At 44.7% G+C, this 14,590-nt stretch overlaps 1 protein-coding gene across 1 annotated transcript; it reads left to right on the forward strand.

The window, feature by feature from the left end:
• The first annotated feature begins 1,125 nt into the window (after nucleotides 1-1,125).
• Nucleotides 1,126-14,082, forward strand: anln2 (anillin, actin binding protein 2). Its single transcript, XM_056599366.1, is given in 23 exon segments — nucleotides 1,126-1,353; nucleotides 1,927-2,019; nucleotides 2,119-2,283; nucleotides 2,601-2,696; nucleotides 2,978-3,150; nucleotides 4,211-4,303; nucleotides 4,477-4,569; nucleotides 5,297-5,375; nucleotides 7,633-7,982; nucleotides 8,259-8,350; nucleotides 8,588-8,717; nucleotides 8,904-9,039; nucleotides 9,355-9,543; nucleotides 9,783-9,909; nucleotides 10,008-10,056; nucleotides 10,168-10,221; nucleotides 10,306-10,342; nucleotides 10,728-10,855; nucleotides 11,603-11,656; nucleotides 12,072-12,158; nucleotides 12,246-12,353; nucleotides 12,629-12,777; nucleotides 13,916-14,082. Coding segments are annotated over 22 exon segments (2,634 nt in total). The 5' UTR covers nucleotides 1,126-1,353; nucleotides 1,927-1,934; the 3' UTR covers nucleotides 14,076-14,082.
• The last annotated feature ends 508 nt before the right edge of the window (nucleotides 14,083-14,590 follow it).

Consider the following 14,590-nt stretch of genomic DNA (forward strand, 5'->3'; position numbering starts at 1 on the left):
TGGTGTTGCTTACCTCAAACCGTTTGCAGAAGGAGTTGAGCTCCTCGGGGAGAGTCAGTGGGCTTGGCGTCGCTACTGTTCCTCTCTCTGGGGAATCGAAAGAGAGCCCACATGCATCTGGGCCTGGGGTCAGGGCTGTGGTAGCTGCTGTCTATTTTGGTGTGTCTTATGGTTTTCTTGACTTCCTCAAGGTCCCCAGAGCTATAGGCAGAGGTATGTGTGACCATCACCATTATCCCCAGGCTTTTAAATGGGGAAGGTCATAAACTTTCGTGACGACATCTTCCACGAACTTGGAGATGTGTGCTGTGTCAGAGTCTGTGTATTGATCAATGTTCCCATCAGCTGCAATACAGAACATCTGGAACTATGTGGCGACATAACGTTTTGCCATTTTTAGATGTTGTGTGTTTGTTGGTTGGAGAAGAATGGAGGTGTGATCTGCCTTACCAAAGAAAGGGCACTGGAGGGGGTTGTAGCTGTTCCTTAGTTGTGGATAAAAATGGACAAGAGCCTGATAGGTAGGACATTTAATGTGTGGGGTTGAGGCACAACAGTATTCTAGAGGAAACTTCTGCTGTTATATTTTCGATTGGGAAGCTGGGAAGGGATTTTGTGATGGCTCTGGTTCCAGCCAGCTGTCGGGGAATGAGAGATGATTCTGAAGATCGACTATCAAGAGGGAAAGCGATTGATTTTAATTTTCTTCTTGGCAGAGTGCAATATATGAGCAAGATCAGGGATTAGGTGGTGTGTGTGTGTGTGTGTGTGTGTGTGTGTGTGTGTGTGTGTGTGTGTGTGTGTGTGTGTGTGTGTGTGTGTGTGTGTGTGTGTGTGTGTGTGTGTGTGTGTGTGTGTGTGTGTGTGTGTGTGTGTGTGTGTGTGTGTGTGTGTGTGTGTGTGTGCGTGCGTGCGTGCGTGCGTGCGTGCGTGCGTGCGTGCGTGCGTGCGTGCGTGCGTGCGTGCGTGCGTGCGTGCGTGCGTGCGTGCGTGCGTGCGTGCGTGCGTGCGTGCGTGCGTGCGTGCGAGTGCGTGTTAATTTGTGTGCGCTTGCGTGCTTGTTTGTGTTTATATATGTAATTCTTAGTCTCCCCTGCAGAGGGCAGTAATACTCCTCGCCACGTTAAAACTAGCAGAATCCCAACAATAGAAGAAGAAGACGTCTCGTTTGTTTGTACTCGGCTGCTCGTCAGAAGACCCGCTGAAATTCAAAGTTTGAAGCGCAGTCACTGGACGTAGTCATGTGTCGAACACCAAACTGATTTATATATTTCAAAATTATTTCAGGTAGCTATCCGTAGTCCGTGTAGAATAGTTCCTGGTGACTGGAATATTGTCTCTACATATTTTCGGGTAAGCAGAGCTTAGCTGACTAACTGACGAGCTTTGTCTTTTCTATGGGTAACGTTAGAGCTACGGAGATTTGCAGTGTCGCTACCGAATAGCTGTAGCCTGGTTCTACCAGACTCTCGTACTTCACTTCATTTCATTTCATTAAATTCAAATTGAGCGGAAGTACTTAGGCGGGCGGAGCCAGGCTAGAATAGCTGGGTAATGCGAGCTAAATTAAGTAAAATGTACAATTTCCACTGAGAATCGAAGTTAATGTATCAATGGAATTAACTGTCTGTAGATAATAGAGATATGTTAAAGTGAAAAAAATGACTTTGTGAACTCCTGAGTGGGTTGTGAAATTTGTGTCGGGCGTTTTCAAGTTATCACATTCCAGAACATGCACGTATGATTTTAACTGTTGAGCAATGTTTTTTATTTTTGTTAAATCTTACACTATCTAGTCTGGTGCCATAATAATTGGGTATTTTTAACTTTAGATTAACTTTGGGGAACATCGCTTATTGAATATAAAACCTGACCCCTTTCTCCGCCCCCGGAGTTGACTAAGCTGTCAGTTGTTTTCCTCCACAGAGCTCATCATGGAGCCCTCAGGCAGCGGCAGTCAGCTGAAGAGGCCGAGAGCCCCTCTGTCAGACTCTGAAGACAATGTCTTCTCATCCTCAGGTGCGTGTGATAAACGTTATTGTCATATTTTAAACGACACTGTACTAAAAGTTTACAAAGCATATTGATTCTTTGGGCTGTTAAAATTATCCATGACAGAACGTAACGATGGGCAAAAGCGCCAACGCCTGGATCGGGCTGGTCAGGAGAACCTCAGCCCTACAACATCTTCTGGACGTTCAACTGAGCAAGCGCTGAGGCCGGACACACCGGCCATCAACTCGGTGCGCTCCCGGGTGCAGCAGCTCACCCAGAGACGAGAAGGCAAGACTCTCTTGAGTCAAATTTATGCACACACAGTTCACAGGTTATGGCTCTGCTATTGACAACCACTCCCTCAGCTCAGAAAACCTTCATATTTAAATGACTTGATAATAGGCCTTTTAAGACATTAATATGGACCGTATATGCCAATAGGGTTACAATATTATGTCTGATGCATGTTGAACATCGGTGTATATGTTCAACACTATATTGAAGTTATGGCCAGTGAACTCAAGGAAATGCAAATGTAGAATCCACTTCAAAACCTGAAATGAGTCACGCATAATGGACAATGGACTGCCTGTTGCTCACTTCAGGAGGACCTGTCCTGGCCCAGAGGTGTCTGTCAGATCCCGGGGCTGACAACCTGTCCATCATTCTGCACAACAAAGGCCTCACCGAACATCTCCTAGGTGAGAATCTGCAGAACAACGTGCAATGAAAGTGTAGACTATTTATAGTTGTTAAAACGATATTACAGAGTACATCATTTTAATGATACTGATTTGATTCAAGCAGATTGCTATAGATTCATGCAGAGTCATTGTTGCACAATACGTGTATGGATCTATATCTTTACCAAAACCCCATCTATAGTTTAGAGGAGTATATATTGTTATAGCTATCCACCAATGAGCTGATATCTCTCTTGTTACCTGAAGGCAAATGCCCTGTTTTTGCGTTTTCTCACTAGGGGAAGATGAGTTCCATCAGCGCATGGAGCGGTTCAAAGCCCCCATCTTCCAGCCTAGCCCAAGCCTGGTCCCTTCAAGTCCCCGGACCTGCTCGGTTTTAGTTTCTGGCATCCAACAGAAACTCCAGGGCAGCCTAACCCCCAGCTCCAAGCAGGCAGTCTTAGTACGACAGGTATGTCACTTTATCACACGATTATACTACGAAACCTTGACTAACATGATTTTGATTAGATTTACCTATTTATTTATTTAGGTTTTATTTGAGTAACGACCGATACAAAAACATAGATTGTGAAACAGTCATCTGATGTATGCATCATAGTGTTTTTACTCAAAGCTAATTCACAACACTTAAAAAATAGGAAATAGGAAAATGGAAGTGAGATCAATGGAAGAGAAATAAGAAGTACAGAGAGAGCACAGTGTAAAAACTAAATATGAGAGCAAGATTGTTGCTGAATTAGCCATAATGTGGTTTTTCTTTTGAATGTGAAAAATGTAGGGATACGTTTCAAGTGGTCTTGCAGTGAGTTACATAACTTTGTCCCTTTTATTGAAGAGGCAGTTTGGGCAAAAAATGTTCAGTCTACAATAGCCTTTTGACATTGCTTGGGTAGTGGATCTTGTACCACTTTGTAGTCTTGTTATTGTCTTGCAGAGCAGTTGGGGAGCAGCGTTATATTTAAGCAATAGATCACGCCAGGCTGTGGTATGTGCTCATTATACCACTGTTAAGGGGCGTTGTCCGGCCCCGACGCGCAGCGGAGGGCCGGCGACCCCCTTCACAGTGGTATAATGAGCACATGCCACTGACTGAAGTGATCTATTGCTTTTATACAACGGTTACTATTTTGGCGAAACGAAATTCATAGACACACTACATTTAAAAAGAAACCAAGAAAGTCAAAATAGCCGTTTAATTAAAGAATACAAAAAAGTAGTCCCTCCTGGCTGCCGCTATGCATCGACGGTCGCTATGCAACACACTTTAGCGTCCCTCCGAGAGAAGGCTCCGATAGAGCGGTTCGCCGGCAATTTATCCTATGGAGCAGTTCACTCGCCGTGTGCCTAAGCTTTCGTTAGTCTCTCCATCGCCTTGCTCACTCCCGGAGTAACAACATTTACACGCTCTCCATCATCCAACATATGTTTTACTTTGTAACTGTTTCTACTTCCAGGCGCGGAGTGATATGCAAACTTCAGTTCCTCTGCTTTGTTTGTCCACCAATCAGGAGCGAGAGAAAGAGCTGCGCCTGTTATCTGCTCAACCAATCAGCGAAAACGCCTGGCTGAAAAGAAGCTCATCCGATCCAACAATATCTGAGGTTAGTAAACAGATTGGCTTTCCCTATGGGATCAAACCTAATTGATAACTAATGTATTGTGCAGACTTGTTCCTCAAAATTCAGCCCCAACGTTTTTTAAGAATTATCTTCCCCATGGAACACGACATCAAATCCAGCCACTTCCATTTAAAAACAACCTGTGTAAATCCTAGAAGGGGAGGGTCACTCCTGGCCCCTCCCCCTCCACCTGGACGCCTCATGGATATAGAAGGAAAGTCCACTGGCCTCCCGTGCACCCCCGGGACGTGAGTCAGCGTCTAACAGATATCTGAACTATCTGAGTCACCTGCTGCACGTGGGCAGCACTATCAGGAGCACTGCCTCAAGTATTCCATTGAGGCACGGTGGCATTAGAGGAGCATGAATGTCAATATTTAATGGATTGTCAGCACTTTCTATCTCCTTTTTGTAGTTGGAAGACACTTTCTTTTAAGGCTTCACATTTCTTAAACCTTCATTACAATAAATGTCAATGGTTCTATGGGCTCCACAGTACCAAATTCAAACTTTAGTTTGACAGGACACACTTGAAGAGTAATGAACAACCCTAACATGCCTCAAGATACTAACAAAAAGTTAGCTATTGGCTAACTTATAACATAGAATAATTTTTTTTATCTAATAACAAAAGGTTGTTTCATTGCTCTTCAATGGTAAATAAAATAAAATGGTGTCTTAAGAGAAGGAGAAAATCCCCTATGGTCACTTCCCCAGTCATAAACAGTTCTGAATAACTTGCTTGGTGTGAAAGGGTGACACCTCATGGTATTATGGTGCTTTGACATGACACAGGTATTTCACATTCACTGTTGTACCAATCTATTCTTATTGATTTGAACAAAGCAATCTGACAGATTTTGAGTTTTCTGGTACAGTAAGTAAAACTCATTTTGAGTCTGCCATCAGAACTAAGTGACAAAATGAAGCTGGATTTTCTAATCTTTGATATAACTCTACTTACTTGTTTTCCAGCAGGGAGATAACTCGGCAGATGGCAGTTGCACTAAAACTCTTGTTCCTAAATCAGAGAAGCCAAAGGAGAAAACCACAGGTAAGGTTGTATAACATGCCACTGATATTTGGCAAATAATTTTTTGCAATTTAACATAGGCAAAGTGTCTATGATATTGACATTGACAAAAGGGTCAAATGTATTGAGTTTAAGTCAACAGCATATCTATTGCCTGAAATTAAAATGTCATTGAATTTCAGATTTACCTTACAACTACAATACATTTTTTTACTTGTAGAAAGAGCACAGGCATTTTGAGAAAACCAAGTCATTTTTTTAATCAGTTTTCCTGTCTGTGTTGGTAATAGGGGGGTAACGGTTCACGTTATTCAGGGATTGGTTCTTTCCACTTCCTTTTGGTCCCTTTCAGTTCGATGCCTTTTTATAAACCAAGGAACGGCTCACCGTGACCTTGTTTGCTGTTGTTTAGGTTTAGCCCCTGCCGGCTTCTCTACCCTTGCACTTGCCAGAGTTACATTGTTATGGCGTTGGGTCGCCATAAATGGCTCAATATGTTTGAAGTAGTAGGCTTAAGTAATGCATGTCGGCAATGGTCATTGAATTATAAAATGTTATCTCTGCAATGGCATTTGTCCAGGCGTAATACCAATGTACCTAGACTTGAATGACGCTGGGTCGAACAACCTCTCACTCGGTCAGCTCACTGAATCCCTACCAACTTTACTGCTGTCTCTAACTTTGTTCTTTACTGACCTCACTTGTATAACTATGTCCTGCTAATATTAATTATCACTGTTACTAATAGATATATGGCTACGACTTCAAAATGTGCTTTAATCAAATGTCCTTTTTTCGTTTTTTTCTTTTTTGACGGGAATCGTTCCAGCCCTCATTGGTAAATGTCTATAAATACGAATACATACTGCGGCTTGTTAGTGCAGAGATGTGTTCATTTTTGCTACTCCACAGGTGAAAAGGAACCATGTGACACTCTTGACTGCTGCCACTCGTGTAGAGATTGTGAACTGCAGTGAATATGAAGAGAAGAACATGTGTAGGGAGCCAGACTCCCCTAAAGTCGAAAGAGACGACAAAGAGAAGGAAGAAGATGGTTCCGTGAGGGAGGAGAAGGTCATAGGGTCTCCTGTTCAGCCCTGTGAGCTATTCATTGATGAAGATCAGAGTGTTTTAGAGTCGCCCCCTGCCAAGGAGATGAGCGGGCAGACCCGCGAGTCACCTGTACCGATCGAAGAGGGAGCGTCCGAGGCTCTGTTGTTGGAGGGAGAGGAAGAGCGCCGTGGCTCCTCCCATGGCGAAGAGGACATGGAGCCTTCCACGGACGAAGAACAGCGGCTGTGGCATTACCCTCAGGGCGGGGACGATGGGGAGAGGGAGGCCACCGTAGAAGCCTTGGGAGAACCTGAGGGGGAATCCTGGCCTGCAGGTGAGGAGCAGGAGAAAAGCGGGGGTCAAGGTGCACAGCCAGACGTCCAGGACAGAGATGATGGCCATGCCCTTGCATTGGTTTCGAGGGGTTCTGAAAGTCTGGAACCTGAGGAAGCCATCATAATGGATGAACGCATCGAGTCAGAAGTCAGCCCTTTGGTTGAATCCCTTCCAACTGAAAAGGCCATCAGGCATTCTAACCGAGAAGCCTGTAATACGGATCCAATGCCGACCGTAGACACGTTGGCTCAAACGGACACGGGGAAATTAGAAGAAACCTACGTGGAATTTAAGGGACCAGCAGAACCGAGCATTCTGCAAACGGAGCCGTGTGGCAGAGCGAGGGAACATCGAGCTATGACGGACAACGACCCTGCGCACAACCCTGGAGCAATGGACGACATGGCTCCAATGAACCGGTGTGATCCCACGCACTCCCACCCAGACAAAGCAGCTCAGCCTGCGTCAGAGGACCCAGTAGAAGAGATGGAAGGACTGGAGCCAGCGCCCGCTGACGGAGGACCCTGTGCTCCAGACGGGCCAAATGACGACAGCCAGGCGGAGGCGGCCCCGCCGACAGGCGGGAGAGGCATTCAGAAGAAAGTCACCTTCATCATGGAGCCTGAGCTTATCAATGATTCACTCCTATCGGAGGCAAACATTTCCTGTGAGTCCCAAGCCGAGAGTAGCTTTTCAGGTGAGATGTATACATTGGCTTGGAAATCCACGGGGGGTGAGCACCTCGGTGGGCTGCGGTGGATACTCGGTAACGGGCAGGAAAGAAAAGATCACCAGAGCTTGATGAGAAATAGTGGTCCTTTCTGGGGGGAGGTGTGCACGATTGCCAGTACATTGAGTAATGCAGCTACTGCTTTGTGTCTGTCCACAGGAGAGCTGAGCTCCCATGACGAGACCAACACGGCGGAGATGATTGACCAGATGTTCGAGGAGGTGCTGGAGTACGCCGGACGCATGGAGGAAGAGCGGCGGGACAACGAAGACACAGAAGACCGTGACAGCGGCATCGGGAACTACAGTGGGGACAAGAGCAAGATGGACACCGAGTCCGAGAAGGAGAGGAGTGAGGAAGAGGAGGGGGAGCAGCCCGAGAAGAAGAGCTTGGAGAGAGGGGGAGAGAACGAGGCGCTAGAGACCAGTGAAGACCAGTTGCGGACCTTCCCTCCCAGTGGCATCCTGTCTCCCCTCAGCAAGTCAGTAGAGGCTGTGGTCACTCCTCTGGTAGGTACCGCACCCATCCCTCTCAAACACATCACAACAAGTAAAGAATCCTTCAGTCAGGCTGTTTAGATACTAGGGGGTTATCTAGGGCTTTATCTCATGAATCAGTTTGGTCGACTTCCAGTTGTCGAGAGCCGAGGCAGAACCTTAACCAAAGGTCAACCAAGAAACAATTGTGGGACTTTTCTTTTAATTTAGTTTTTGACGGTCTGAATAGTATTTGAATACTTTTCTGTATTGTATTAATGTCTGCATGTTTGACGCTCCAACAAGCAGGGTCTGGCAGTGTCCACTCCCCCGTCTCTGCTCCTGACTCCAGAAGAAGAGCCATTCACAGCCCCTGCAGCGGAGTCTGCTCCCTTATACAGGTACCAGCACAATCCCTTGTTGCTGTATCTATGCTACAGTACATTCGACATTTCTCTGATAACTTCATGCCGTTTACAGTATAGAATTGGTCACCCCACAAACAGTTTCGGACGGGGAGTGTAAGTAAAAAGATAGTTCATTCTGCTGGAAACTGTGTTTAAATTGTATCATGGGTCTCTTGATTCTGTAGTATTTCTGTGGCTGGTGTGAATTTGCTTGTGTCTATCCATTGACAGCATTGATGCCTACCGCACACAAAGGCAGAGCAAGCTGCCTGCCATTCAAAGTGTGACTCCTGCAGTTCAGAGGCGGGCCCCAGAGAAATCCCGCCCTCCGCCTTCCATCAACACTAAAGAAAAGATTGTGGTGAATACTACAACAATCTGTTTTAATCCAATATGCTCTCCCACTTCCTTCCAAACGCAAATCTAATGAATTAGTTATTCTCTGATGTTTGATATCTGTAAGAAAGGATAAGTCTACCTAATGGGATCCACGTCATATGACATGATGAACATTGTGTGTGTATTGTTTTGTCCTGTGGCGTTCCAGGCCCTCACTGAGGAGGCTGGGAAGCTGCAGACGGTGATCTCCCAGACCCTGTAGGCGCTGAGCTGCTACACCGATGAGACCCACGGCCGGGGTTCACTGGAGGAGGCCGAGGCGGAGAAGCTCCTGCTGGTCTCCTGTATGTACTGCGCTGCCGGGCTCAGCGGGCGACAGCCTGACCACTGTTCAGTGTGCACTGCCATACAGTACAAGCTTCATTATGGGGGGCGAGTAGGAAGGGTTCTAGGACCATGCTGTTTTAGTGGTTCACTTGAGCATTGTGGTTTGGTATGAATTAGTAAATAAATATGCAGTTACTTTATGCGTCATTATTCAACGTTGGGTAATGAGTTCAAATAGATTGCAAATACTTCAAGTACATTCCCCACCTTTTTAATCAGCATTGCTTTTTGTAATGGCCCTTTCGTTAATCATTGGTCCTCATTGGTTCCAGGTGAGAAGCGTGCAGCTCTGCTGGCGGAGGTGACCAGGCTGAGGGATGAGAGGGGTTCAGCCTCTGAGGAGCCGGCCGGAGCTGATGGGGACTACATCTCCCAGCAGCCCTGCAGAGGGACTGTCAATATCGGCAATGTCCAGCTGCCTCTCAAAGTGGAGTTTGTCTGCTCCTCTCGTAACCGCAAAGGTATGGGACCCTTGAAACCATCGTCAAGTTAAAGTGTAATTGTTGGTGTTTGTCAAGCTATTCACTGCATACCATTCTTTCATACACATCATTACTATTTAAGCTTTCACAATGGCTCAGCAGGCTATATATAAACTATATAATGTAATATACATCATATAATTGAATATATATTTTATAATAATATAACTCCACTTGGATAACATTGATTGCTCTTTTTTTTTGTTGCCCTTTATAAGGTCGCCCAAGTCACTACTTCTTCATTCTGATTCGCTACGGCCCCTGCAACATCGTGGCCACTCCCTTGGCCACAGCTGCCGACGCCAAAAACGGAGACACGATCTCGTTCCCCACCTCTGTCACTTTGTAAGATTTAGCCTCCGGTGTTTTATTCTTTTAAATGTTCACCTTTTCCCCTATTTCTCATGTCCGTAATATATTGATCTATAATCCATCCGTTTCAGAAAGGACATTCGCTCCAACTTTGAGATTGACGTGGAAGTGTATAGCCTGGTATGATTTATTCTTTTAATGATGTAGTTGACCCTGAAAAGAGAGACAACACTGACGCATGACTTGATTCAGTTTGGATTCAATTTGTAATGGACCTCTTCTACTTTCCAGTCCCACGCATCAGGGAGCACCTGCACTGTGGATCGCATCTCCACCAAACCACGGGTAACTGATACTGTTCAACATGTGTTTCATAGGACTTGAGTGAAGGAACATTTGATTTACACCCTCTGCCTTTTACACTTACAGGTCACCCCAAGGAAGCTCCTGAGTACAATCACTGTGAGTTTTACCCTCACAATGTTCAGGGACAGTTCAATTGTATAAATAATCGAAAATAATATACATTTTATCGGAAATTCAAATACTTCTTTTGACCTTTTCCTTTTCTAGCAGCGGCCCAATAAGTTTGACAGTTTCGTGGCGTGTATCTCAATCAATTCCTCTCTACTTGCCATCTGGTATGATAGCAGTTGTTGATATTATAATATGAATATAAAACTATTCAGAAACACAGCAAATATGTATTTATGTAGCAAACCCAAACTGAACACGGGACAGAAGAAACCCATGAGTTTGAAGTTGCTTTTCTTTTTTTGACTATGTATGCATGTATGTAGGGTCCAACATTTCTGTATCGCAGGTTTCATAAAGTTTGTATTGTTTCTAATCTGCTGCCTCTGGTACAGCTTCCACACTGCCTGCCCTTAACACACGCCGCTCTAGTAGCTTCTGCCTGGTGGGCTCCCATAAGATCACTCTGTCCTCGCTGGGACAGACCAAGTTCCCTCTGGATAAGGTATGTTGCTCTCCTTGGTACTGATCCTCAAAGGATGGTCATGTATTTAGATACATTTACAGTCTTGCATTTATCCATGCTTTCGGATACAGTCGGGGATGGTCAGATATCACTGCTTCTAAAAGTATACATTTCCATGTACTTATATCTATCCTCAAGATAAACATGTTGTTAGGTTGTCGAGTTCCTTTTTTGTGTTCATTAAATGTTCACTTTGTTGTTGTGAACTCTTATAGGGTCTTGGACAGGTTTAAATCTTGACAAGTGTGCAGATAAATAATCTTTTTATGATCTGGATTACATTTAATGATAGAATGATATTATAGGTAGCAATATTTTCTAAAAAAATTTCTGCTTAAATCCGAATACTTTGAAACAACACTATTGTGAAGGTGAGAAGGAGCCCATCTGAATTTGTTTGGTTATAATAGACTTCGTACCCCATATGCCTTTAGAAACAATGGAATGGTGGCTGTTTTTGTCCATGTACCATTGTTATGAATGACATTGAGCACAGATGGCCAGTGTTAGGTAATATTTCCATGGGCACGTGCCACTTGCATGGGTATCCAACACTGGTGAGGGGTTTGGGCCACGTTGACGTCGCTTGGCCACTGAGCCAGAGTACACTGCCTCACTCCCAGTCTTCTTAATCATCTTTTTTTTTAAATCTCAGCACTTAACTGGGTGTCACTGGTGATGTAATCTCTCTTCCTCCCTATGTCTCCCTCCCCTTCCTCCACTCAGATGAAATTTGATGGGAAAATCAGGAAGCTCCTGGGAGATGAGTTTCAGGAAAAGGTTTTCTGCATGTTCAAATCCTCGGCCCCTCTCACCTCCCATCACCCATCACATCGTGTTTCTCTTTCCCTCTAGAGACTGACCAGTTCTAGACTTAAATCAGGAAATCTGTGCGTGTGTTTGTGCGTGTGTTTTCATTTTCCCATTGCATTGACATCAATCATTAGATATTTATACAATCATAAATCCAACGTTCCTAAAATGTCCCTAAAGTATTTTTTTCATAAGAGATCCCAACAGCCATGTCAGGCTCTTAAAGAATATATCTTAAAATGAGTATAATGTACTTGTAAGGCATGCACATTTTGGATGTTTTAGTACTTCAATCTCACCGTAATCCAGCTGGCCAATGGCTTGATAGCTGATGGTTCATAAACTCATATTGCGTGGGCCATCATCCTCCCTGGGTTCCCAGGTTCCCTTCCTGTCTCCTCTGGAGGGCAACATCTACCTGCGCCTGGACAGCGAGGGCCACTCCAGCGTGCAGCACCAGGGCTTCCTGGTGAGGGGCTTGCGCCTGCTGTGTATGTTTGCCTGGTTCCTGAGTGAAGGGGTTGATTATAATTGTACTCCTTGGGCGTTTCCCCAGACCATGTTTGAGGTGGTGAATGGATTTGGGGCGTGGCACCGGCGCTTCTTCACACTGGAGGGCTCCCACATGTTTTACTGGAACCACCCCAATGACAAGGAGGCCAAGGTACGATGGATAAAAGCATTCATTATTTTCTATGATAATTATTTATGCACATATTTATATTTTTTGTGTTTTATGAGTCCAAAAGTCACTCCCAGTGTTTCCTGGCAGTATTTTTCTTTTCAACCGTTTTGTTGTGTTTGTCCCCACAACACACAAGTACCAGTGTTCCAGCTCAGTGCATGGGTTGGAGCCCACGCCTATGAGTGGCCTGTTGGGCTGGGAATACGCAGCACCTTGTCAACGTCACTTCTTGTTTCCTGTTTGGTTGCGTGCAGGCAGCAGAGGGCACCATTTCTCTGGCCAGTTCGCCCAGCCTGTGTGTGAAGCCTGTGAAGAGGGACTCCTGTGCTCGACCTTTCACCTTTGAGCTTGTCAGCAACCTCCAAACACAGCTGAGGAATGAGGCCAAGGAGACCGTAGCAAAGTAAGATACATTTCTTTGTATGTGTATTCGTATTGACATAATGTGCATTGATGAAACATTTATAAGTAGTTTTGTTTACATTCGTGGCAAGAGCAGTCCAACACTAAATGTATCAGCCAAATCATTGCAACAAATACCAATATCAATTTCAGGTTAAATTATGCCAGGAGAGCCGGTTACAATGGTTAAATAACCCAGATCTTAGCAAGATGCCTAAACACTGCTCCTAAATCCATGTTTAACATGGATTCACTGCAAGCTGTCAGGATAAAAGTGTCTGGAAAAATGTTAAATGAACCAAATCACACCGCAAGCACTCTGCCCGTATCATTAAATATTACGGTTTCAGCTAACGGGAAAAGGAAGGGGTTTCCTTATTCAAAAGGTCTGCAACATTCAGAGCTGAATGGGGGCAGAGGTTAGATGCATCCATAAATCATAATACTGGGGTCGTCTTTTAAGGCTTTTGTTTTATATTGGGGGGGGTGTTGATTTGCAATGATGCTGTTTTTTTGCTTGGCTCAAAGATTTGATCAATGGAGCCATTAAATACAAAACGTAAGATTGCCCTATTCTACATGTGTTGCTGCATTATTTATGCAGCAGAAAAAAATGTCGGGAACCTCATCATGTTTCACCATGTAGCCGGAATTTTAAAGACTTGCACCTAAACAAATATGGGGTTCAATTTCAAGGCTTTCCTCGAGGCATCTTACCCCTCATAGATATTGCATATCAGACACGCCCCACGGGAGCCTGCTGGCAGTTCAAAGTGGACCACTGTGTACCGTAGAGCTGCTCGACTAGGAAAAAAAATCATAATCTCGATTATTTTGATCAATATTGAAATCACATTATTCAAGCCATCATTTTTTTGTTTGAAAGCATGATGCATTTGCTCATAATTTCTATCCAAAAAAAACCTTTGTAACCTGAAAATTTGAAATTTCCCTTAACAGAATACCCAAAATGTTTATAATGGAACATTTTCAAATCGAGAAGGGTTTACAAATAATGTATCCAGCTGCAATTTCTATAAAACATTTTATGAATAAAATAAAAATACTTCAATTGCACAGGCCTACCACTGTGGCTGAGTCCCCCCTGACAGACCAGCGTCTCTGTCTCTGCCCACCAGGCGCTGGTTCTCCTCAGACACCAAGCAGGAGCGCTGCGACTGGATGGACAAACTCAACCAGGTGCTGCTGGACCTGCACACGTGGACCCCCACACAGGCCCACAGCCAGCCCCAGGAGGCCTCCAGCAGCAGCAGCAGCCTGAGGGAGAGCCTGCTCTAACCCTGCCCTGGGGGGGGGGGGGGGGGGGGGGCGCCTGGCCGACAGCACATCAATCAATTATCAGTCCGTTGGAGCCGGGGTGCGTGAGGGGTGAGCAGGAGTGGGTCCTGCCACAGCCGTTGGCAGTAGAAAAGAGAATAAGACCTTTTTCTTCACTGCTAATTTTGCTGCTAAAATCAAAGTAGATTAGCTCTAATCTTGTGTATTCTTGTTCATATCAGAATTCTTAGAGAAACAAATTTGTATTTTTGAGTCGAGGCCTAAGGGATCCATTATTACCTTCGATTGTCACTTGCCAGTTGGACATTGTTCTATTGGGATGGTGTCCATTGGTGTTGGCTCTTATGGGTGCAGGGGAGGAAATCAATTATTTTGGCAATAATCTCTCCTGCTATTATTGATCAACTATTATTGTTCAATTACCATTTTGAGATGAAGCCTTCTGATATGGGCTTATATATTTGAAGTACAAAAGACACATTTTCAGATGTGCATATTTGTGTTTGACTATAACT

The sequence above is a fragment of the Gadus chalcogrammus genome, chromosome 9 (assembly GCF_026213295.1).
Source record: "Gadus chalcogrammus isolate NIFS_2021 chromosome 9, NIFS_Gcha_1.0, whole genome shotgun sequence".
Classification (NCBI taxonomy): Eukaryota; Metazoa; Chordata; class Actinopteri; order Gadiformes; family Gadidae; genus Gadus; species Gadus chalcogrammus.